The sequence below is a fragment of the Typopeltis vanoorti genome, chromosome 10 (assembly GCF_054136105.1).
Source record: "Typopeltis vanoorti isolate ZY-2024b chromosome 10, IOZ_Tvanoo_1.0, whole genome shotgun sequence".
Classification (NCBI taxonomy): domain Eukaryota; kingdom Metazoa; phylum Arthropoda; class Arachnida; order Uropygi; family Thelyphonidae; genus Typopeltis; species Typopeltis vanoorti.
In genome coordinates, this window is record NC_143558.1 from 74,955,834 (window position 1) to 74,981,033 (window position 25,200).

Below are 25,200 nucleotides of genomic sequence, written 5' to 3' on the forward strand. Positions count from 1 at the left end.
CATACAGTCTGTTATTCCTCATTTTATTCCTCAATTTTAATGACATTATGAATCCATATTATTCCATGCTTCGAACTTATGTCTCTCTATCTGTGTGCTATGATCTTCTTAGCAGTGATATAAAATAACAGCTGAGGCTGTTATTTTATAGCACTTTTGTTACTAATCAAATGCCGGATGATGTAATGTGGATTACATCAGTAACATTAGGGTTTTCCTTCCTCTGTGCTTGACAATACTGCTGTTAACATGTATCTTTGTCTAGAGGTAAATATCTTCTAAAACCTTTACCAAAACATAATTTATTTGCTTTTCTTCAGTATATAATTGCACTATACATCTAAAAATCCTCCACACAGAAAATATTTAGTTTGGGATTGCTCTGCTCTGATGACAACAACAACAGTAAGTGCTTACAGTACATATACTCTACATAATTATTTACAATTTCATTAATTCTTGGCCAATATATTATTCACAATATTTTACAACACAAATATACAGTAAAATAAAATATTTATAAATAAATAAAGGAAAATGTGTATTCTACTTGAATAACTATTCCAGAAATACACAGTAGTTTGCGATAAGGAATCCTCTATGCTAAACACAATCTAATATTCTGAAAATGTCAAGAGGGACTAAATTTCTAAGCATTTTGGCGAGTTATGTCTAAAGGTGGATAAGACTGGCTAGAATATCTACTGTTGAATGAGAGTGGCAGAATCATATTAATGATCACTAATTAAATGGTGATGGATTCCCATACAGATGGATAGCTATCTTTAGGGAGGTAAACATCAGTTTGGATATAGACTTATTTCCATGTTGTAAGGTAGACAACCTTACAACATGGATAAGATCTCAAACAGGTGTCATGGATATTGTAAAATACATTAAACAGGCTAAGTGGAAATGGGCTGGCCATATTGCCAGATGCAGTGACGGGAGATGGACTAGAAAAACAACAGAGTGGAGACCAATGGATGGAGCAAGACAAAGAGGAAGACCGAGAAGAAGGTGGAGCGACGAACTGGATCAAATTGCAGGAGTGAGATGGATGGGAGAGGCAGAAAACTGAGTGATCTGGAAAATCATGGGGGAGACCTTCGTCCAGCAGTGGACAGAACCAGGAGATTGAAGAAGAAGAAGGTAGACAAATGCCTCACGAATATGGCACTTTGAACAGGCATAAATTTTTGAGGAAAATTGGGGGTTGTGAATACCATGTGAACTTAGGAGACATAAATATTCGCTCTACTGTTGACGTTTTTCCACTTGCTTATACTATAAATTAAAGATTCCAAGTAATTATATTCTTGATTTAATCATTTATTCAAGTGTAAGCAAACAAAGTTTTCACCTGAAGAAACTTCAGGAGTGGGAAACTCGTATATAGAAGCTAATGACTTCACATCACTTGCCTTGGTATTCCATAATTCGATGCACATATCCTTACAGACATGTATAATGCTTTGCATTATGGGAAGCCACTACCCAGAGGCAATGCCAAGTACTTAAACCTTGATCTTAGCCAAAAGGCTGAGAAGCAATAGCAATGCCAAGGTTGAAGTAATGCTGAAGTCATATTTCCATAAACAAGTAGCCAAAAGGTGTCATCACACCTTATTACTAAAATACTCTGGATTAGAGATAGATGTTGGAAAATTTTCCATGTGGTTATACTATAAATTAAAGATGCCAAGAAATTATATTCTTGTATTCTTGGTTTAATCCTTTATCCAAGTGTAAACAAACAAAGTTTGCACCCAATGTGTTTTTGTCTCTATAAATTTTTCACTACAAATGCTGACCACCGTATCACCTTAAAAGAAAGGGAGATGAGTATAATGGAGTGAAGACATTATAATTAAACTTGGTTTAATTATAATTTAAGCCAAAATAATTGCCATGCCCAAACCAGGGAAAGATTCAAACAATGTTAAAAATCTACGACCTATCTCCTTGCTTTGCTCCACCTTTAAGCTCTTCGAAAGAATTCTCCTTAAAAGAATTTCAGTATTCATCGAAAGAGCACTCTTGATTGAACAAGCTGGCTTCAGGCTGGGAAGAAGCTGCTGTGGCCAGGTCCTGGTCCTGACAACAGACTGAAGCAGGCTTCCAGAAGAAACTTAAATCCAGAGTCATTTCATTCACCTAACATCAGCTTACGAGACAGTCTAGATCAGGGCCTCCTCCTAAAAGCTAGGCAATATTATAAGGTGCAAAAAAACTTTCTAGCTTTTTGAATCCATTCTCTCCCGCAGAAAGATCTGGGTCCATCTTGGTGGTAAAAAGGCCCAGATTCCTCCACAATGGTCTCTCTCCCACAGGGCTCTGTGTTAGCCCCTTTACTCTTTAACATCTGCATGTCCAACTTACCACATACCAGCTCAAATATATGTATGCCGATGACCTAGCGATCCTACACCAATCCTTTGCCAACCTGGAAACAACCTTGAACACAGACCTGAACATCCTGGAAGAGTACTTCAAGCAGCCTGAAGCCAAATCCAACAAAAAACTGTGTCCACAGCAATCCACCTGAACAATGCAGAGGCAAATCGACACCTCAACCTCTCTCTTTCTGTGGCAAAATGGTAGAACATGAGCCTCACCTGAAATACCTTGGAGTGAACCTGGACAGAAGCCTAACCCATAAAAGGCACATCACCAATCTGTCCAACAAAATTAAAACAAGAAACAATATCATTTCAAGGCTAACCGGAACAACCTGGGGTTGTGGTGCAGAAGTCCTAAGGTCATCTGCACTAACCCTTGCATTTTCTGTAGCAGAATACTGTGCCCTTGTATGGGAAAGAAGTGTGCACACTAACATTATAGACATCCAGCTAAACTCTACCATGCGCACAATTAGTGGAACACTGAGAAGCAACCCTCTCCCCTAGCTATCTTTCCTATCTAACATTGCTCCACCAAATATACGGAGAAGAAAAGCCTTGATTAAAGAATTTAATAAAGTAATGAGCAACCCGCTCCTGTACCAGACTCTCATAAATCCACCTAGTCTTTGCCTAAAATCAAGATAACCTTTCTGATCCATGGACGAACTTTCTTCAGCTGCCTTATCATCAACACCTGACATGTGGAGAGAACACTGGAGAGTAAATGGAAGATTGTTGGACCAGTGTGGAGAGAACACTGGTCCAACAATCTTCCAACAAATGGCTTCCTGGTTGAAGATCCCTGTGCAACACAGCCTGTTTTTGCTCTTCCTAGAAAGATTTGGTCATCTATCAACAGGATCAGAACTAACCAGGGCAGATGTGGCTACCTACTACATAAAAGGAGACTGTCAGAACACCCTTATTGTGACTATTCCCCCATGGCCCAGACGATCACTTATATTGTGAATGACTGCCCAAGGCACCAATTTCATGGTGGTGGATGAGGCCCTGAATTGGCTTTCTGGACTGGACATTGACCTGCAGCTGCTTTGTATTCCTTTTGCTATAAGAATAAATAAGTAAAAAAAATAATTAAACTTGACAAGAAATTATGTTCTTGTTTTAATCCTTTACTGAGCATAAGCAAACAAAGTCTGCATATGAAGTATCTTCATGTACAAACTTGTCTGCTTACATTTTGGCAAAGAATTAAAACAAGAACATAATACTTGTGAAGTATAATATACTTTCTATTCAAGCAAAAGAACTTTCTATAACTATTTTGGATCTGTAGTGTAGAGATGATATAGATAAATGCTAGTTATGGAGCATATCTCTCAAGCACAACTGAGTGGATATCATGAGGATTAGAAGCCTTTTTGGTATCTACATTATTCTTCTGATGTCTGTCTTGCAAAGACCAAAGGACACATGCATGCAGTACATTGCTTCTGGTATTGTTGGAGCTGATTTTCCCTAGTTATATGTGTGGGAGTTAGAGGAGAAAAATAATGTCAGTGAGGTTAGCTTTGTCTTTAGTTATTATCTGGTGAGAGAAAAGACAGAGGGGGGGGGTAGCTGGGAAAATGGATGGAGAGAAGTTTCACCTAATGGAATTTTTCAGAGGATCAGAATGCAAGACTGCCATTTGCAAATTTTTCTGGATTTGGCTCTTTCAAAGTCAGATTGTGATCTGTTAGGGTTGTTCTACTTTTGAAGTGAGCTTCCGCAGGCTGAAAAATGAAGGTGAAACTTTTGTGCCAAGTCATGATGTATACTGACTTTCTTTCTTTCTTCAGTACCCTGGCATACTTGTCGGTCAACTGAAGATTGGATCTTTCAGGATTCTGAATGGAGTATGAAACGAAGGCTGCCATTCCATCAGGGATAATTTCCATAACTCAGTCAGAGCAATCATTTGGTGATGAGGAGAAACACTCGTCTTTTCGTGATCATAACTGTTAAATTCCTGGAGTCATGGAGTGAAAGTCCGGGAAGTCATCCTGCTTGACAGTATTGTAATGCCAAGGTCAAGAAACTGAGAGTGTATGAGTTTAATATTAAATCCTATTTTGATTTTTATATGCCAGTAAATATGAAACATTTTTTATATCCTACCAAATGAAACTTAAGTCCATAGTGCCAAGCTATAGGAATCTATTTTGTCAATATCCTACCTACAAGTGGTTGTAAACATATAATACATTAGTACCATGTGTGAATAAAAGTTAGATAATACCAAACATGATATTTATCAAGACATTTCAACTGAATGCAGAAGGTGACCATACAGACTTGTTCTGGGAGGTTGCTAAACAATGGAATTCTCTATCAGTAAAGGGTTTATATTGAACTATAAAGCTGTGATTATGACAAACTTAGGAGATAGCTTTGAGGAAATAATGTCAGTAGTGCATGAGAAAATGAGAAATGATCAGGGATTGTTTGAGAGAAGCAGTATCAGCCTACATACCCACAGTCAAATGGATAAACCATGTAGGGGTTAAATGGATGAGTAGTGATATAAAGCAGGAGTTGCAAAAAAATAAAATATTGTGGAGGGAATATGAAGAAAAGTAATCAGTATACTCATGAGCAGTAAAAAGGGCAGGCAAAGAAGGGTGACTATGTATGGTATGAAAGGGTAAATCAAATTATGAGAGAAACTTAGCTAAGCAGGCCAAAGTAAATCCAAAAGTGTTTTTTTTTCCCCAGTTCAGTAGCAAGTAAGAGGAAGAATGATCATGAAAGGATAACTTTAATCAATGCCAATGGCAGGAAAGTGACAAAAGCAAAAGAAATAGTTGAGTTACTGAGTGATCACTTAGCAAGAGTGTATTATCCAGGTAGAGATTTTGCAGTTCCTGATGTGACAAAGACTGATGCTAGAATTGAGATAGACAAACTGGAGGTGCTCAGCATACTGAAAAATGTTATTATTATTATGCCCTCCATGGAGTCAGAAGACTCATTGTGGGAGGTTCATTTAACTGACAGCATATTAATCATAATGAATTTTAAAATCCCTAACATGCCCTACATTAACAACATATTCCATTAATGTGATCCATTCAGTGAAAATTCTTCATGTAAAAAATCTGCTCCTCATACCCCTCTTCACTAGACCCTTACATATCTTCCAGGGATGGCCTCTGGTTCTTCCCCTCTCACATTCTACTTTTTTTTTCATAATCCCCCTTTGGATTAATCCAATCAAATTCCCTCATTAACTTACACATCTCTATTATATCACCTCTTTAACTCCTATCCACCAAACTCCACAATCCACATTTTTTCAACCTCTCTCCATAGCCCAGCATTCCGTAGTCCTGATATTGTCTTACTTACTTATCTCTGGATTTTCTACAATGTTTCCATATCACAATGAATATCAGGTAACCAAATCTGAGCACAATGATTCAAGTGTGGTCTGACTAGTGCTTCATACAGTAGCACACAACAACCTCCTTATTCCTACATGTTAGAGCACTTCTCATCATAGTGGCACTATGATAAGATGTCTCAAAAAAGGGAGGATAACGAGTGGCATGCCCCAGAGTTCTGTTCTTGGGTCCCCCTGATGTTTAACTTGTTTGTAAGTAATATATCATGTGGACTGACTGGGATATTCAGGTGTTTGCTGATGATGCAAAATTGGGGAGAATTATAAGTATCACTGCTGATGTTAATTCCCTTGAGGAAGATTTGAATAGACTTTTGACTTGGACATAGGAGTGGGGTTATAGTTTTAATAGTAATAAGTTCAAGGTGTTACATTTTGGAGTGCAGAATATAAGGCTGTGTACTATAGCACACAGCCTTATATGGGATTGGAATATAAACTAGTGACTTAAGTGAGTGGCTGATGGACATGTATTAGAAAGTAGTAAATAGGTAATGCAAGTATCAAATTTATGGTGATCAATGGTATACCCAAGAATTAGTCCTTGGATCATTGGTGTTCCTCTATATATTAATGATATTGGAAAGGACCTCACAGGAGATGTTCAATTGTGATGATTCTGCAGCAGATAACTGAACATCTCCTGTGAGGTCAATTGTCTATTGATGATGTAAAGATAGACAGGGCAATCAGAGATGTCACTGATGTGAATGAGTTTAAGAGAAGATATGAAAGCTGGTGTGTGTGTGTGTGTGTGAGAGAGAGAGAATGTGATGTATAGCCTTCCTAGAGATTTGGTAATAGTAGTACTGTTAAACCAGATTGCTATAGCAACTAATGAAAATTATTGCTTTAATATTATTAAAAGATTACACAATCAAATATTACCTCTTTAATTTGTTGTTCAGGTGCTAAATGTCTGGTCAAAAGTCGGAGATCTATACCATCCTATGAAATAATATCAAATGTCATTATCAATCAATAATTATATTGATAAGTATTACTTATAATAAAACTACTTTACACTTTAAAAAACTTTCTTCATTTAAATGTAAAGCTGAAAACATAAAATTTACTTGAGAGGGAATTTTATTTTCTTCTTTTAAATCAACCATGTACATGAAAGGGTGTAACGCCTATGATACAGAAGTGCAATTTGTGGACAAGTCAAACAAACCTGTTTAAAGGACTATGGCAACTAGAAGTCATAGTCCTTGGATAAATGATGAAGAAAGTTCATAAAACAAAAGGGATGAAATAGGCCAAGAAATTGGCTTGGTAGGTTTGCTGGACTGTGAATAGATACCAGTGGTTCAGTAGTTAGTATATATACACTCCCCATGCTTCTATTTCCAAAATAGTATTAACACACACACACACACACACACACACACACACACACACACATTCAATTTTTAACTTTAGCAAATAGTAAAGCTGTAAATTTACGTCTGCTTTTGAGTTTTAGCAGGGAGGCACTGCAATTTCTTGGCAACTTTTTTGCAAATTTTTTCCTCATGCTATTTATACTCCATAGATATTGATATATGTAATTTTAACTCACCATGATAATAGCCAATACAGTAGAGCAGCTCCAAGAAAATACCTATAGATGAACAGAATGTCTATGAACAAGTGAATGGAGTTTTAAGGAAAGGTCATCAATGAACTGGACTGTCAGTGTTCTGGACAACATCCAGCATTTTCAGAGAGGACTTTGTTATAGCACTACAAACACGAGAACAATATTCTGAGACTGGATGGATTTAGGAGTTGTACAGAGTTAGAAGTTTTACAAGTACAACTTGTCTACTCAAGCAGTTTTGCGAGCAGAAAAGGAAACCTAGTTTTTTGGGAAGGCAAGGGAATTACAGTGTTGTGTAAGGCACTAGGTTATTGAGGATTTTTTAGCAGATAGTATTTGAAGCACTTATAGCACTTCAAACTATTCAAATATCTTTGTGCCAGATTCAAATGCCAAAAGTGACCATGTGAGTTGCTCAAAACTTTTCCATGGACTGACTCCAAAAATGAGTGACACTGGTAAGGAGATCTGCTCTGAATTAAGCGACTGAATCAATGTCGAGCCACTAAGTGGTGAAGTTCTTCATTGATTTTCTTCATTATTCTCAAATAACTAATGTGAGAACTGATGTGAAAACAAAAGTTAGTTTGATGGTTTTATCTCAATTTTTTTTTTGAATACAATAATAATAATAATAATAATAATAATTATTATTATTATTATTTATTGAAAACCAACAAACCTTCAACCTATCTTAGCAGGAAGTATTTCACAGACCTGTCACCATCTTGGTCACTCATCTCTGAATCCTTTTGACCACATCGTCCCCAAGAAACCCAGGTGACCAAATCTGTGTACATCAAGATATGGCCAAATCATAGCCTTATAAAGAAGGGATAATAATTTCCTTATCTTTGCTTGTTACAGTGTTTTTCAACATCCAAGTAATTCATTGAGCTATTTTACCAACTTTTGCAATATGCCCTCTGAAATTCAACTGTTTGTCCACCATTATCCTCAAATCCTAGCCTCATCAATTTCCTGCAAACCAATACTATCAATATGATGCACCATATACAACCTTTTCAAGCTGAAGTGCATAACCTTACATTTTGCAACATTAAATTGACAATCATTATCCTTTGCCCACAATACCAATTTATTTAAATCATCCTGCAGGATATCAACATCACCTTTATCAACTATTGCTCTCCACCAGTTTTGCATCATTAGCAAAAATGAATATCTGCTCTTAAATCTGTCCCTATGTCACTGATATACAAATTAAAGAGTAATGGCCCTAATACCAAACCCTGAGGTATACTCCATTAGTCACCATCATTCTCCTAGACTTGTCAAGGAGAATGATGGTGACTACCTTAGTTATGGATACATCTTCTGATGCTTTTATCAGATTCAACACCCTCAAACCCCTTGTTTCCTCTATAACATGTTATTTCATGTAATTATCCCTTAGCAACTGTATAAATCTCACTTCCATTTTGCCATGCCCTCTTTCCTCCTTTCTTCCCTCCAAACGATGTCCCCTATAGTTAAAGTCTCCCATAATAACTGTTTGGCCAGATCAGTTATTATGGGAGACTGATCATGGCTCAATGATCTGCCATGTATTGGCAGATCATTGTGCTGATCTGCCAACACATGGCATCTTCCTGTGGAAACCCCCCCTCCACACACACTCTCCCTGCTCTATAGCAGCACCCAAAAACATCATATTTTGTTCTATTTGTCTTTATCTCACACCAGACAGCCTCAAATGAACCATCTCCCTCAGATCTAATATTCTCTTTAACTTTTAATTCTGTTGGTTGTAAATCTGCAGCTATCATCAGCAATACCTCATCTCCTGTCCTGTTCCTTCTATCCTCCCTGAAAATACAACACCCTTTACATTCTATCCCTGTAACTATATCATTTTCAGCCAACCAGGTCTGACTGATGCCTATGATTTTTGGCCAAGTTGAGACCAATGCTAAAAATTCCTCACCTTATTCCTGATACTTCATGAACATGCATTTCATTGGCCCTTTGTATCCATAGTTACCCTCATGTAATGTCATTATCAACCCATTTAAATTGGAGACCTGTGAAATCCCATTCAGCATTGCATAATCACTCGTTCACTCATCACAAGGATGGATAGACTCATGCTTGATTCTATCCTCCCTAATATCTCTAGTTTCCCTAGTTTTTCACTAACACACTCTCACTAAACAACACTTTCTCCAAACATCTAACTCCAAAACTATTGAAACATAGTCCATTGGGCATTTATAAGTTCTTTCGTCTATCAAATTCACTCCATACATCAATAAACTGCACACCATTCCTGCTGCACAATCTTTTAATTACAGACTAACTTCCATGCATAATGTAAATAAATGTCATACGAGCATGAAAGACTGTAACAACAGTAGAGGCTGTTAATTCTGAAGCACAAATGGAAATACACCATCAAGACTAGAGGACATATTGATATCTAAAAGTTATTACGGATTCTTATAATCCTCTTTTCAAATATAATTGTGTATATATATATATATATATATATCACCTTAAGAACAAAGATCTTCTCTATCCAGAGGAGTTATGCTGTGAGGTATTCTTGAGAGGTAATACTTTGCTTTGATCATATAAATATAAGAGAGGTGGAAACATATGAGAGAGGGGCCACAAGTTAATTCACTGGACTTGGTGTAGGACCAGAAGATTCAAATGCCACTTGAGCAGAAGAAATGTTCAGCCCAATTGAAGCGAGAGTAGAAATCACAGACGTCACTTCATTTGAAACCAATGCAGTGCTAAAAGACATGAGGCTGAGAGTGAATGCTGAATCTCATCCATAAACTTGGATGAGATTATGGTCTACGTTACTAAGAAGAAGAAAATTATCTGATATTCTGACAGGTGAATGAATAACTTGGAAAGATTGCTGCTAACAGTAGAGACCTCAGCATCTCTCCCACCATGATTAGTAGAATTGGAGAAGGGGAGTTCACATGAGTTGAAATCTGCAATTATGATAACCTCACTTTTAGGATATTTGGATTGCAGAAAATTAAAATTAAGTTTCAGATATAAATAATTAAAAAGGTTAGAGTAATCATCAGAACTTGGAGAACAAAAACAAATGAATATAACAATAGAAACAAATTTTGAACTAGAAGAGACTGACAAGAGGTGATTCAAGGTTTAGCATTCTCTGACAGTGGATGTTAGATATGACAAATGAACAAGTTCCATCTTTGTGGCAGAAGAAATCATGTAGAGTGTACTTTGGAAATATGAGGTGGACATTAGTTGTTGATGGTGCCATTTGAATCAGAAATAAAATAACAGCCTGGATATAGATTTCCGTAAGTAGTGGCAGCATACATCGCTTATATTACAGTTAGAATATGATTGAAAATTGTGATGTAACGCCAGACAGCATTGATAGTAAGATTAAATGTGACATGGTTGAACGTGAGAGTAAAAGTGTATTGATGTTGAAAGTTTATTTTTCACTTGGTTAGAGTATAATAAATTTAGTTTAATCCTTTATCCAAGTGTGAGCAAACAAAGTTTGCGCCTGAAAGTATCTTCAGGACAGGGTTAAGGTGGTACAACACCAGGGCAACTCGTTGCAAAGGTGGAGCAAGATACCAAGCCTCCTATCTCAGTATCTCCTATAATGCAAAACACATCTCCTTGCAGATATGTCTAATGTTATGCATTAAGGGAAGGGCCACTACCCAGACTAGTTTCGACCTTTATTGAGGTCTCTTCAGTGGGAGCCAGGCCCAAGTGGAGATAGATATCAGGCAGAAGCATTAGCAGGTCATCTCTACCTATAGGAATTGCCAATTGGTGTACCACCCTTTTTTAATAATTTACTCTGGATTTAGAGAAAGATGTTGAAAGACCTGCTAATGCTTCTGCCTGATATCTATCTCCACTTGGGCCTGGCTCCCACTGAAGAGACCTCAATAAAGGTCGAAACTAGTCTGGGTAGTGGCCCTTCCCTTAATGCATAACATTAGACATATCCGCAAGGAGATGTGTTTTGCATTATAGGAGATACTGAGATAGGAGGCTTGGTATCTTGCTCCACCTTTGCAACGAGTTGCCCTGGTGTTGTACCACCTTAACTCTGTCCTGAAGATACTTTCAGGCGCAAACTTTGTTTGCTCACACTTGGATAAAGGATTAAACTAAATTTATTATAGTAAAAGTGTAGAATGAGGGAATTGTTTGGCTAATATAAAGAATGAAGAGTTAGCTGCAATGAGGGAGATAGCTTGGTCGCATGGAGTGATACATAGGGCAAAGCGGCAACTGGAGCGATTGCAAAAATGTCTACCGAGTGGATCAGCTAATAACAAAAAGAAGCAAGGCAAGATAAGAAAAATGAGGGCATGATTGGGAAAGAAAGAAAAATTAAGGAGCGAATGTTATACAGCGATTTGATCGTAAAAGGTGTGATCGATGAGAGTTTGACAAAATCGTGCTTTCCTGGTGCGAAAATTAATGATGTAAGTGAGGCTATTAGAGCACAAAAGCGTAGGATGAAAGAAATGATTGTAGTAGCTGGAACGAATGATTTAAAAGGAGAAAAGTATAGTATGAGAGAGAACTTGAAAGATTTACTGGAAATAGCCAAAGAAAAGAGTGAGAGAGTTAAGACAGTGAGTCTGTTGCTGCAGTATGACAGAGTAGAGTTGAGGAGGAGGGCCAAAATAGTGAATGACTATGCATAGGTTATGCAGGAGGAGTGGTGTGTGAAGTGTGTTTGATGGGTGAAAGGATTTATACAAGAAAGATGGTTTGCTTCTGAATGGATTTGGTGTTCGGAGACTCGAAAAATTGTTGTTGAATGAAGTGAAAGTGGATGTGCAGAATCAGAGAAATTGGAGCTTTTTTGGGGGGGAAGGGGAGGAGGAAATGTTGAGTAGATATGCAGACATCTGTGAGGCAATTGGGTGTAAGAATGTGTTAATATACCTGTGTTAGTACCAATGGTAACAAACCACTGGTACTAACAAGGTTGAGATAATATAAAGCATCAAGATAGGGGCAGGATTGGGAGGGTGGGGGCTTTTGCACTCTATGTACACTAAATTAGTGTACACTTTATATACACTAAGTATCCTGCTTGTTGAACTCAAGAATTCCTCCTGCCAGGAGCATTAGGAACAAGCAGGAGGTTATTTACATTAGTGAGACATGACTAACAGAAGATGATATAGTTAGTGGGATAGAATGTGAATGGTATAGTGCATAGATGGCGAACCTATGGCATGCATGCCAGAGGTGGCACGTCTGAGAATTTTGCTGGCACGTCAACGATTTACAGGTGATATCCTTTTATATGCTTATAAATTATTCAACTTTTGTTTTAAATTATTACAATACATACAAATTAAATATTGTTTTACATGAGAGAGCAGCTATGAAACGTGCATATGATTGGTATTAACAAAAGATCATGCGACCTAAAGACAAAGGCAAGCCGACTATTGTTGAGTTGAAACGATAATTCTTTTCAACCGAATTCGATAACATCTGAAACTGTCATAACAACATTCACTATATATTTCTTAGTTTTAACACATTCACGACGGGGTGTCGTTTATAGCTCCAACGGAATTTCTCATTACCGGCAGGCTCAACTCACACAAAGTTTCAACTCTTAGTTGAATTTTTTTGTTGCTTGTTTGAGCTGGCAGACGAACTCACACACGCATTATATGTCATGTTTCAATTGGTGGGAGAATTTTATTTGATTTTAATTCAATTATAAGATCGAGTTATTTGTGCTATGGGTGACTGGAAAGCAAAAGTTGGATCAGAGAGAACATCTACACACGTGGGTCCATTTGGACTAGGAATTCGGAATGAGAGAGGACAAAAGCTGATTGATTTCTGTAACAAGCACAGTCTCATCATAACTAACACTTATTCTGAGCAAAAACCAACAGCACGTTACACATGGGAAAGTCCAGATGGAAGGTACAAAAATCAATTAGACTATATTGTAGTCAGTAAACGTTACTTCAATGGAATACGGAATTCAAAGGTGATGCCAAGTGCTGACCGTGGATCTGATCATAGACTGGTCTTAATGAAGATGAATATTCGCTTGAAAACAATAAAATTTAAAAGAAGTCAACCCCTAAAATGGGATCTGCAAATGGTACAAAATCCAATGAAAATATTTCAGATCTTCTGTCTGCACAGTTGCAAAACGAAAATGAACCCTCTCAAGTGGAATAAACTACAAACAGCTATCATAACATCTGCTAAAAACCACATCAATAAACAAGAAGAAAGAAAGAAAAAAAACCATGGATAACTCAAGAAGTAATCAACCTTATTGATGAAAGAAGAACATGGAAAAGAGGAGCAAATGAAGAAGAAAGATTAAGATATAAAACTTTGGATAAAAGAATCAAACAGTTATGTAAAAGATTGAAAGAAAACTGGATAAATAGGCAGTGCACTGAGATAGAAGAATTACAAAATAGGAACAAAACCAGAGAAGCATTCCTGAAAGTGAAAGAACTTAATGGAAAAGCAAAACATACAGAGTCTAATAACATCAAGGACAAAGATGGAAACATACTCATTGATAAGGAAAAGATAAATAGAAGATGGGTGGAGTACTTATCAGACCTCTATGATGGTGATAACGGTAACATGTTATATGATTCACGACACCTTAAGTTAAACGTAACAACAGATACCACTCTACCCACAAGAAAGGAGGTAGAACACGCAATCAAGAACCTTCCTAATAATAAATCCCCTGGGTGTGATAATATTCCAGCTGAGCTGTTGAATGCTTTGACTGGCAATAATAACAACTATTTAGTGGAATCCATTCAGGACATCTATAAAACAATACAATTACCTGAAGTTTCTACAAGATCTATCTGCATACCAATTCCAAATAAACATAATGCACAAAATTGAGAGGATTACAGAACTGTGAGCCTAATATCCCATGCATCTAAAATTATTTTAACCATTGTTAACAAACAAATTGAAAGAACCATAAGCAGTGAAAATAAGAACAAATTGAGTGAACAACTGAAAGGGTTCAGAAGAGGAATGGGAACCATTAATGCTATCCTGGAACTAAAAATACTAATAGAAAGATCACTTGAAAGAAATAGGAATATTTACACATGCTTCATAGACTTTCAGAAGGCTTTTGACCTGGTAACACATAATAAAATGTTCAATATATTAGATAAATTAGACATAGAAGATCATGTACTTAAGATTATAAAAATGATTTACACCAAACAAAAAATGCAGCTGTTTAACAATGAGACTTCTGCAGTGAAAATAAAAAGAGGAGTTAGACAAGGTTGTATCTTTTCACCAAATCTATTTAATATCTATAGTGAGACAGTGATGAAAAAGATTGAAAAACAGAAAATAGGAATTAATATCAATGGTATAAAATACAACAATCTTAGATATGCTGATGATACCATTCTAATAGCAGAAAACAGAAACAAATTAATCAAATTACTGCAACTACTAATTGAAGAAGATAAAGAATTTGGATTAGATATAAATGCAAAAAAGACCAAATTTATGAAAATCTCAAAAGAAAGCAGATCCGAACCAGAAATATTGATAAACAATATAAAAATTGAACATACAACAGAATACAAATATTTAGGCACCTACTTTATTGCAGATGGAAAGCAAGATAAAGAAATAAAAATAAGAACAGCCATAGTTAAAGATGCATTCTGGAAAAATAAAGATCTGCTCAGAAGTTCTGTGAGTATCGAGACAAAGAAAAGAATGATAAGAACATTAGTGTGGCCAATTTTCATATGGAAGTGAGACCTGGATATTCAAGAAGAGAGTAAGGCAACAGATAATGGCCTTTGAATTGTGGTGCTATAGGAGAACTCTGAAAATCCCATGGCCATGTGACAAATACAGATGTCCTACAGAGAATGAGAACACAGAGATCTTTATTACAGGAAATGATCCAGAGAAAGATGAGATTGGCAGAACATGTACTGAGAGGTTCATCAGGACAGAGGATACTAACAGTTTTAGAAGAAAAACTTATGGGAAAAGGATCAAGAGGCAAAAAAGAAGGAAATGGCTTGAATATATAAGATCATGGACAGGATCACATGGCTATGCAGAAACAAAAAGGAAAGCCACCAACAGAGAGAGAACTGGAAGGACATGGCGCTGCACCCTCTCACTGAGGAAGTTACATGAAGAAGAAGGAGGAAGATCTGTCATAATGACATCAAGAATTTCAAATGCAATAAAACAAACACTTATTTCATGTAATTGAAAAATTGGACAATAGTTTTTAGTTAGATACTGTTGGTTTCATCTTTCCTCAAATCTTATATTTGCTAGCTGTGGTTGACCCCACATTCAAACATAAAGAAAATTTTTATTAAACTGCCCACTCTATGTTTGAAATCACACAGTTATTGTGAAGGAATCAAGCATCAAATAGCACAACGGCTACATGAACTTATTACAGGCCAAAAATTTCTAACTTATCCAGCTGTCTCTAATGGCACTATTTGTTGAGAAATATATTGCATAGACTGCAAAAGCCTCTGTACCTTATTCAGGGATACAATAAAACTACTTGTTTTTCTTACATGTGCAGTATAATGGCTGTTGGGGGAGGGCGTGTTGTTACCACGGGGAAAGAGGTACTATCTTACTATCGCCTCGACGTGAACATGTTTAAACATTTTGCGTGTGCGAGGTATATGCAAAACATTTTAATGTCTTTTTTCATAAAGTAAAATCAGTGTGCGAGTTATACCCAAGGGCAAGTTATATTCGAGTAAATACGGTAAGCATTTCGCCGACAAGTTGACTTCCTTCTGCTGCGCCCCTGCTCATCTGACTTCTATGGTGAGAGTTACAACGCATAAATATTTTTCTCATTACGATTTTTTTTTTTTTAAACCAACATCATTAAAATCAATTTAATAATACAATAATCAATTTTACACTGAATAATATTATAAATTTATATATAAATAAATATTATAAGTAAAATAAAATATTATTTATAAAATTATAAATAATTATTCATAAATATTTTTAAAATATTACATATATATATATATATATACACACACACACACACACACACATAATTAATTAATTATTTAATTTTATGTAGAAAGTTTTTTAACTTGGGTATATTATGTATTTAAGATACCAAGTAATTTTATATAAACTTGGTTATTAATCCTATTCCCCAAGTGAGCAAACAGACAAATAAGTCAAGTTTGCGCCTGCACGTAGTGCAAAACAAAGATCACTTAGTTACTGAAAAATACTTTGATGAGCAGAGAGAAGCAAGTTATTATTCCTCTTCATCGAGCCTTGATAAGACCTCCATCTTGACTACTGTGCGTAGATCTAGGCACCAAGGTTTCTTGGTGATGGGGAGGAAGTAGAGAGGATCCAGAGGCAAGTGACCAAGATGGTAGCTGGTCTATGGAATGAATCTTACGAGAACAAGTTAAAGATTTGTGGGTTACAGAAACTGGTTGATAGGGAAAAGGGGTGATATGATTGAGACATTCAAATTACTGAGTGGTTTTTACAAGATTTATTCAGAGGAAAATTTTAAGAATAGGTGTTTTGATGGGAGGACTAGGGGCCATCCATGGAAACTGAGCAAGAGTGTAGTTAGCAAGGGTGTTAGAACTAGGTTTTTTACTTGGAGAGTGGTGAATGAGTGGAATAAGTTGCCAGAGTCTGTTAAGTGCCATGACTGTGAATGAGTTCAAAGCAAAATATGATAGATACTGTGTGAATGCTGAATAGCTCTTGACATGATGGTCAGGGCCTCCCTCAAGTATACGGACTCCTTGCAGTTGACAATAATAATAATATTTTCTGAAATGGATGTGGAATTTTTTATTTTATTTTATTTATTTTTTTTTTCGAATGGGTATTTGTTTTTTTAAGATTTTTTGGCTAGAATTATGTTGTTGATGTTGTTTTGTTGCTATTCTTTGCATTGCTTTTTCAGGGAGAATTTTTTTTTATATGAAGTGTTAATGATAAAATGGCTACTTGTTGGAGTGATGGGAAGATGTAAAGGGAAGGAACAGAAGGCATGCAGTATTTTATCTGTTTTACAGGAATTGTGGCAGTTGGCTAAGTAAGTATGGCACAGGTAACTGAGATCTAGGGGGTATCATTGGAAATAAATATCCCTGGCCTGCATATTAATGTTTTAAGAATATTGTACTGGTGGCTTGGTGACAAAACACTTGTGAATGATATGGCTAAGAAGGGCAGACAATTATGTGAATTCTTTTTCTATCACTAAGTATACTCATGGGTACTAGCTGTATAAAATGTACTAAAAATGAATTCAATGTGTCCGGGCCATCGAGCCAAATAACAAATACATCATTCACATAGTGCATCTAGCATATAGGTTTAAAAGTAGTTCTATTGAATCTTGATTCTTTAAGTGTTCCATATAGAAACAGACAAAGGGAGAGGAGAACCTATGGCCATCGCATCCACTTGTTTATTAATTTTTTCTTTTCATGTAAAAAGCTAGCATTAACAGTAAATTTGAACAATTCAGAAGTATCTGACCAAAGCAGGACTTAATAAGATCAAGGGTCTCTCTTTTAATGACACAATGAGGATGTGATATTTAAGTTGCAATACATAGGGTTAGATATCAAGTTAGTGAATTGGAATGGAAACTTGCTGTCTGATAGATATCCAAAAGCTGTGTAGGGGTAGTACTTTTGGACAAAAGGAAAGTCACAACCTGAGTTCCACAGACCTAAGTACCTTTGCTCATTAACTTTTATGTCAATGGTACTGCCACTGCACTGCAGGGATATTCAATTGCTTGAGATGATGTGAAGCATGGAAGGATTATTAGTAACAGTGGCTATGTGATGGCCCTTCTGGAGAATTTGAATAAGCTGGAGAAGTAGGCAAATAAATGAGGATATCAGATTAATGTGACTAAATGTAAGGTCTTGAAATTTGGGATCCACTGATGTGAGGCTACATACTATATTATTGTAAAACTTCACTAGAGTGGAGAAGATATGGCATCTTGAGTAAACAGTCAATTTTCTTCTGCAGCTTCTCCCACTTAAGTGGGGTCACTGTTGATGATGAGTCTCCTCCACATCCTCCTGTCTTGGGCTGTCACCAAGTTCTTCATCCTCAAGTCCTCTTCTACCAGCTCCCCTCCATCTCTTCTTTGGCCGCCCATGCTTCCTCCTTCCTTGCACATCCATCTGCATGACCCTTCTTCCCACATGTTCGTCCTCCCTCCTCATCACATGACCAAACCATCTTAACCTTGCCTCCTGTATCTTCGCTCCTAAGTTCGTAACTTTCACTGTTCCCCTCACATAGTCATTTCTCAGATGATCCTTTCTGGTCACACACCACACATCCACCAAAGCATTCCCATCTCTGCTACTTCCATCATGCTGATGTTATTTTTCCTCAGAGCCACAGTTTCTATAGCATACGTCATAGCTGGCCTCACTACTGTCCTATAGAAATAGGACAGTAGTGAGTCAATAGAAATTTAAAGTTAGGGGACATATTGCAAACATGATGAAAGTAACCAAGAGGACTGCTGCAATACTATGAATGTAGATGACCAGCAGAGATAAAAGAGTGCTGATAACAGGTGCTGGATTACCAAATAGGCAGAGTAGGCACTGGCCTATGGCCCCATTATGTTTAGGGGCTCCTGCGACAACAGATCAAAATAATATTGATTTGATCTTGAAAGATAATTACAATCAAGCGTTCTTAAATTGTTTCCAAAAGATATAAAAAATGAACCAACTCAAAGAAATGAAAACTTTACATTAAAGACTCTATAGAGAAAATACTGTATTAATGTAATGTACCCATTAACAACAAGTACATAAACCATTGACATCAGGTTCACATTACAGTTTGTCTCTTAAAAGCTTTTGTGTTTTGTGTAATAAAATTGGTTTATTAAAATTGTTGGTTGGTAAAATTAAAAACGTATTAGGTGATAATTTGCGAGGAAGGCCCCCCCGAGATTTCGACTGCCTAGGAGCCTCCACAGGGTTTAATCTGGCAATGGCTGATACCATTGCATACATCTCTGATCAGACCCTTCTGTATTACTGTGCTCATATGTGATCACCATGACATGAAGGATACAGAGGCAGATAACAAAAACAGTATCATCGTGGTACAATATGATTATGAGGACAGAATGAGGGTATGCAACCCGCTGAGTTTGGTGGATAAAAAGATGGAGAGGGATAACATGATTGAAACATTTAAAATGTTGAGAGATGTTTACAGGATTAACACTGGGGCAATTGTTTTATACAGTAGAACAAGGAAGAAGGAACAAAAACAAGAGACCATCCCCTGGAAGTTATGAAAGAAAGTGGTAAGATATGGCTTCTTCTTTTTTTTTTTTTTTTTTTAGTGTAATTAGTTGGATCATACAATGATACAGTAGTCAATGTGCAGACAATGAATAGGTTTAAGGAATAACTATTCCTAAGATTTGGCTCCCTCTGACTTCTATCTTTTCCCAAAACTAAAACTCTTCCTCTCTGGTCAGTGTTTTTCTTCGAATGAAGAGATGATTGCAGAGGAGTGTAGATCTTACTGAGAACCACCACAGGGACAGGATAATGGTGAGGAAGGATCGCTGGAATAAATGTATTAGTCTTAAGGGTGATTATGTTGAAAATTAAAATAATTTTGAAATTATAAATTTGTTTTTTCATTGTTAGGCCGAGAACTTTGCAGACCACCCTCATACATTATCTCCTCTATTGTACATTATCCCCTCTATGTTGAAAAAATAAACAGAAGAACTAAATAAAATTACCAGTGTTGCAAATGCAGTATGTTTCAACAGATCACTATCCAATTCTTGATAAGTAGCTACTCTATTTACAGCAATGCTATAGGAAAGAAATAATAAAAAAAAAGAGAGAATAAAATAATTTCAAATAATCCAATATTAGCAGAATATTGTATATATACTATAAAGTATTTAATCAATAACACCTTCTTATATACCACTGGATGATTAGGTAGGCAAGCATAAGGTCTTATCAACTACGGTAATGCATGGACAATCTGCATATAAACAGAAAATAGTACTGTTACTTCTGTATTATATGAAAGAATAATTGATTAAATGTCATGAGTATCACATTCAATACAGATGAGTAGAATGGCTTATGTGTTGGCAGTTTATTGCTAAGTTTTTTTTTAATGGTTCTGATTCACAATCCAAGACAATAAGAAAATAAACAGTATACAGGTAACCCTCGTATAACGCAGTACTTATACAACGCAGTTTCGATATAACACGGTCCACAAATTGTAGTAATCCTTGTTGAACTCAGTACTTACACAACGCGGTTTCAATATAAGACTGTCTACAAACTGTAGTAACCCTTTATCTTTTCATATATTTTTCAACGCGCAACTTAAAAATCAAATTTTATCATCATTAAATTTCTGTCTGCCCATATCTCGCATGTAGTTATAAGTAGCGAATTTATATTAGGGAAAATACCCTTTAGCATGCATGGACATCAATTGTTTACCGTATAAAGGATTTATTGTTGTTGAAAATTGTCTTTGTTTTCTGCCAGGAAAGCGCATTAAAAATCATAAGTGTGTTAATCTCAAGCTGAGCACTTTATTTTTTGGTGAGTTACATACAATATGTAATGCTTTTTTTTTTATGTAACAAAAAACCATTTTTATAGTAATGGCCTCTTAGAGCACTTTTGCAATATACGCGTTTATTAATAATGATAAACCCACCCACTGTAAACTGCCAAGGTAACAAATGAACAAGACTGAAGATACATTCGGTTGTGATCAGCACATGAGACGCAACCTTCGCAAACTTCTTCATAAGTGCTCTCTTCAATAGTGAATTAATTGATGGGGAAATAGATTTAAATGAGGAGGAACTGGTACAAACCGAATGGCAGGGAAAGTTCCCGAAGATTCTGATTGTGATGAATCCGTTAAAGAATTCAGTTTAAAGAAATTAGCAGAAAAATTGGACTTGGTAAGAAAGTTATTTTATGGATGATCTCTCAACGGAGCACTTCAGAAAATTCATGAGATAAATGGATATTTGTTTAGATCTGTATTATGAACTTAATAAAAAATTGCAGCATAGTGGTAAGCAAGGTCTTATTACTGACTTCTTGATAACTAAACCAGCCGAAGTATGCAATGAGAATTATAGTAATGATGTCCAAGAGATTTTAAGTGATGACGACGTCCGGCCACTCGTAAATAAAGAACATCCATGAAATGTTCGTTTTGAAGAGAGTGATGATGATTAAAATATACACTTTATTTTATTTTGCCTAAAATATTTATATATTATGTGCAATGAAGTTTACGTATATTTCATAATTTTTTATAATTTTATACTATGTATTTGTTTCATAGTTTATGTTTTCTTAACTTACATGAATTACCTGAATTAAATAAAAATATAGTTTTGTTGGATATGTCATTGTTTTATGTAATCTTAAAAAAAAAAAAAAAAAAAAAACGATTTCGGAACCTAACCCTACTTTTTCTATGTGATCTGAGTCTCGCATAACGCGATTTATATAACGCAGCATTTTTGTGGAACCTATCATCTGCATTATACAAGGGTTACCTAGATTTATTTCCTTAGTTGCTGATATATTGCTGATTTTATATCCAGTTTGTCACATTGCTCAAACAGCAACAATCAGTTAATAGGGGGTACATTTTAAAATTGTAATGGGCAACAAAAATAACTCAAGTCCTAACTGGTGCCATCTGATGTTGTATAAAGAGAGATATTAACCAGTAGGTTTGGGGGGGGGGGGAATGTTTTAAAGCTGCTTGTAATTTCAAAAACAGCCTCTGACTTGGGTGTATAAAATTGTTTTTTTTCCATCTTATCTTACGTGAAAGCATATCAATAGCATAGTCTGCTAATCCTGCTTGACATAGTGATGATGGTGAATGTATTTCTTATGTTCTCCAAGGCAATATCAACAGATCTTCTGAGTCCATAGTAAGCCAGGTCACAGGTACAAAATTATCTGTTCTAATCATAATGCTCTTTCCACTTAAGTTACTTACCTTTCCCTATACTTTTTTAGCCAATGGCTGTAATCCCCCCCAAAATATAAAAATACTAAATGTCTCCCACCTTTCTCTAATACGCAAGACCACAGCAAAACTGTTACTATCTCCTATATTCAGGACACATCTGAAAAGATATCCAGAGTGTTTAATAAATATGAGCTCCACACTATATTTTTTTTTTGTTGCTCACCCACAAAAGGTTATTTGTAAACCTATAGTACATTTGTATCATGGACAGACTAGAGATTTTTTTTTTATCTGTTTTTACCAATTATATATATATATTTGTATTTTTCATTTATTCTTTTTTTTTTTTTTTTTTTTTTTACATAAATGAAAACTCTGTTCTAGAGACCAAACATGGAATTTTTTTAAGCCATTTCAGGCCTCCAATCTCCAATAAGCGGGACGTGGTCTTACACTGGGTGATAACATTCATCTCCTGCCTAAAGACAATCACAAACATTATTAGTTGGAGAGCAGTACCCTAACCACTCGGCCAACCAGCCTGAGTGTTTAGCAGGCTTCATATTAAATTAAACCATGTATTTAATATCAAACAATATGATTTGATATTAAACCATCTACAGGGTGTCCACAAATGTTTATCCTGATTATAATATATTATAACTCTTCAGTGGATACTTGAAATGGAACACAAAGTTAGCCTTCAATGCATAACATAGAGGAAAAAAAAATGTCAATGAACAACTTCAACATGTGCACCGGCAGAAATACGTAAAATATCCAAGCTGTAATCAATAACATGCCACACATTCTCCAACATTTGTTGTGTGACTCCAACTGCATTTCTGATGCACATATCACCTTGTGACCTTGGGGGCCATGGGATTGGACCATCTCTGCCAATCTAGTGATTCGGGAATTCTCGATTAAGATGATTGCGAACATCATGAGACCTTACTTCAGAAAAGTATTGGTATCATTTGTAAATAATAATATTTCTTGGTTTACCGATATCAAGTGTTGATCAATTTTATTAACTGAACTAACTAGTTTCGCCTCACTTATCTGTTGGCATCTTCAGGGCTTACATAGAGGTTTAAACAATCTCACAATTATGCGTAACTGCAAACTGACAAGAATAACTGTAAAAAACTGACTAGAATAATTACAAATAAAATAGTATCAAACGTGAGTGAAACACATATCGCGTGTACAAGATCAGCTAGCTGTTGCTGAGGAACTTTCTGTAGTTTGTATTAAAGTTCATTTCTTCCATTTTTAAGGTTCTGATTAGGGTTTTCCATATCTCTGGGAGTATTAGGCCTTGATTTCTGTTAAGGTTGACAGCAGAACGGGTGACTGTGGCTGCCTCTTTGAAAATTCGTGAATGGTAATCTTCCTCTATGTAAGGGGAACAGCTCTTTGGTAATCTTCCTCTATGTAAGGGGAACAGCAATTATGAGATTGTTTAAACCTCTATGTAAGCCCTGAAGATGCGAACAGATAAGTGTGACGAAACTAGTTGGTTCAGTTAATAAAATTGATCAACACTTGATCAGTAAACCAAAAAATATTATTATTTACTAATTTATGATCAAGAAAATAACCTTCATGATGATATTGGTATCATTTATTAGGAGTACAAGTATCTCAAAAAACATTACTCCAAACTCATAATATTATACAATAAATATGTATCTGAAACATTCTATAATGTTATGATATCATTTTACTATTATTTTACCACAGCAGTTTATAAGCAGCTGCAAAACCTGCAGTACATCAGCATAGTGTTTGGCTAAGAAGAAAGAAGAAACCAAGGTGACATGCCCTCCCCCCCCATGAGCAAATAGAAGATAGCGTTCTTAGGAAAAGCAATGCATGTTTGTATGTGTGTGTGTGGGGGGGGGAAGGTAGACAGAATGAAAGAGGAGGAAGACAAGAAGTTAGTTTAGTATGTCTGAAGTTTGACAGTGAGTAGATGCTGACAAGCTCTTCTCTCTCTCTAACATTCAAACCTGTTCACAGCTTTCCTGATAAGTACCCTCCACCCCTCTTTTTCAAAATCTTATGGTGCTCAGGTAATTCACATTTCGAGGTCTTTAGCCAATGCCTTGGACACTTATCTCCCAGCCACTCTCAAATGAGAATAACCTGGTGAATTTTACTGCCACCAAAACACAACCCGTCTCATTTCCAGAAAGAAAGATCATACCTCACTTTCTCTCACTTTTAACAACATTCTGCTCAATGGCCAGGGTCAGTTTTCTCTTCTTCGGCTCTATCAACTATCCTATCACAATCAGGTTCATAGCATCTTCATCTAAGGAACCGATAACTTCTGCACAACCTGTTAGTACTTTTAGTGCATTAAAACAGCTATATTTCAATCTAAAAATCAGCCATGTGTGAGCGCCTGCTATGCCCACTGTGCGAAGCAAAGATGGCAGCAACAAAAGTCAACGACGAACAAGCACCCCGTGTCTCGCTAGCATAGTGTTGTCAATTGCTGACAAACCCACAAAGTGCCACAGCTGTAAAATTGATATCAGCGAGGAAAAAAAACCAGTATAATGTGCGAGTTCTGCTGCTACTGGTTACATGCTTCCTGCACAAAAATAGACAAATCGCCACAGATGCCAGTTCAGGAGTTGTAAAACAACTCCTGAACTTAGGCAAACGAATTAAAAACCTCGAACAGCACATCAATGCTA

At 36.2% G+C, this 25,200-nt stretch overlaps 1 protein-coding gene across 5 annotated transcripts in view; it reads right to left on the reverse strand.

Moving 5' to 3' along the window:
• Positions 1 to 25,200, reverse strand: part of IFT43 (intraflagellar transport 43) — a 263,776-nt gene that overhangs the window by 36,864 nt on the left and 201,712 nt on the right. For all 5 annotated transcript variants that reach the window (XM_090399053.1, XM_090399051.1, XM_090399050.1 and 2 more), the window contains 2 exons: positions 20,244 to 20,319; positions 6,700 to 6,759 (listed from right to left, as the gene is read on the reverse strand). In XM_090399053.1, coding sequence (XP_090255179.1) covers positions 6,700 to 6,759; positions 20,244 to 20,319 — 136 coding nt within the window. The remainder of the gene's footprint in view (positions 1 to 6,699; positions 6,760 to 20,243; positions 20,320 to 25,200) is intronic.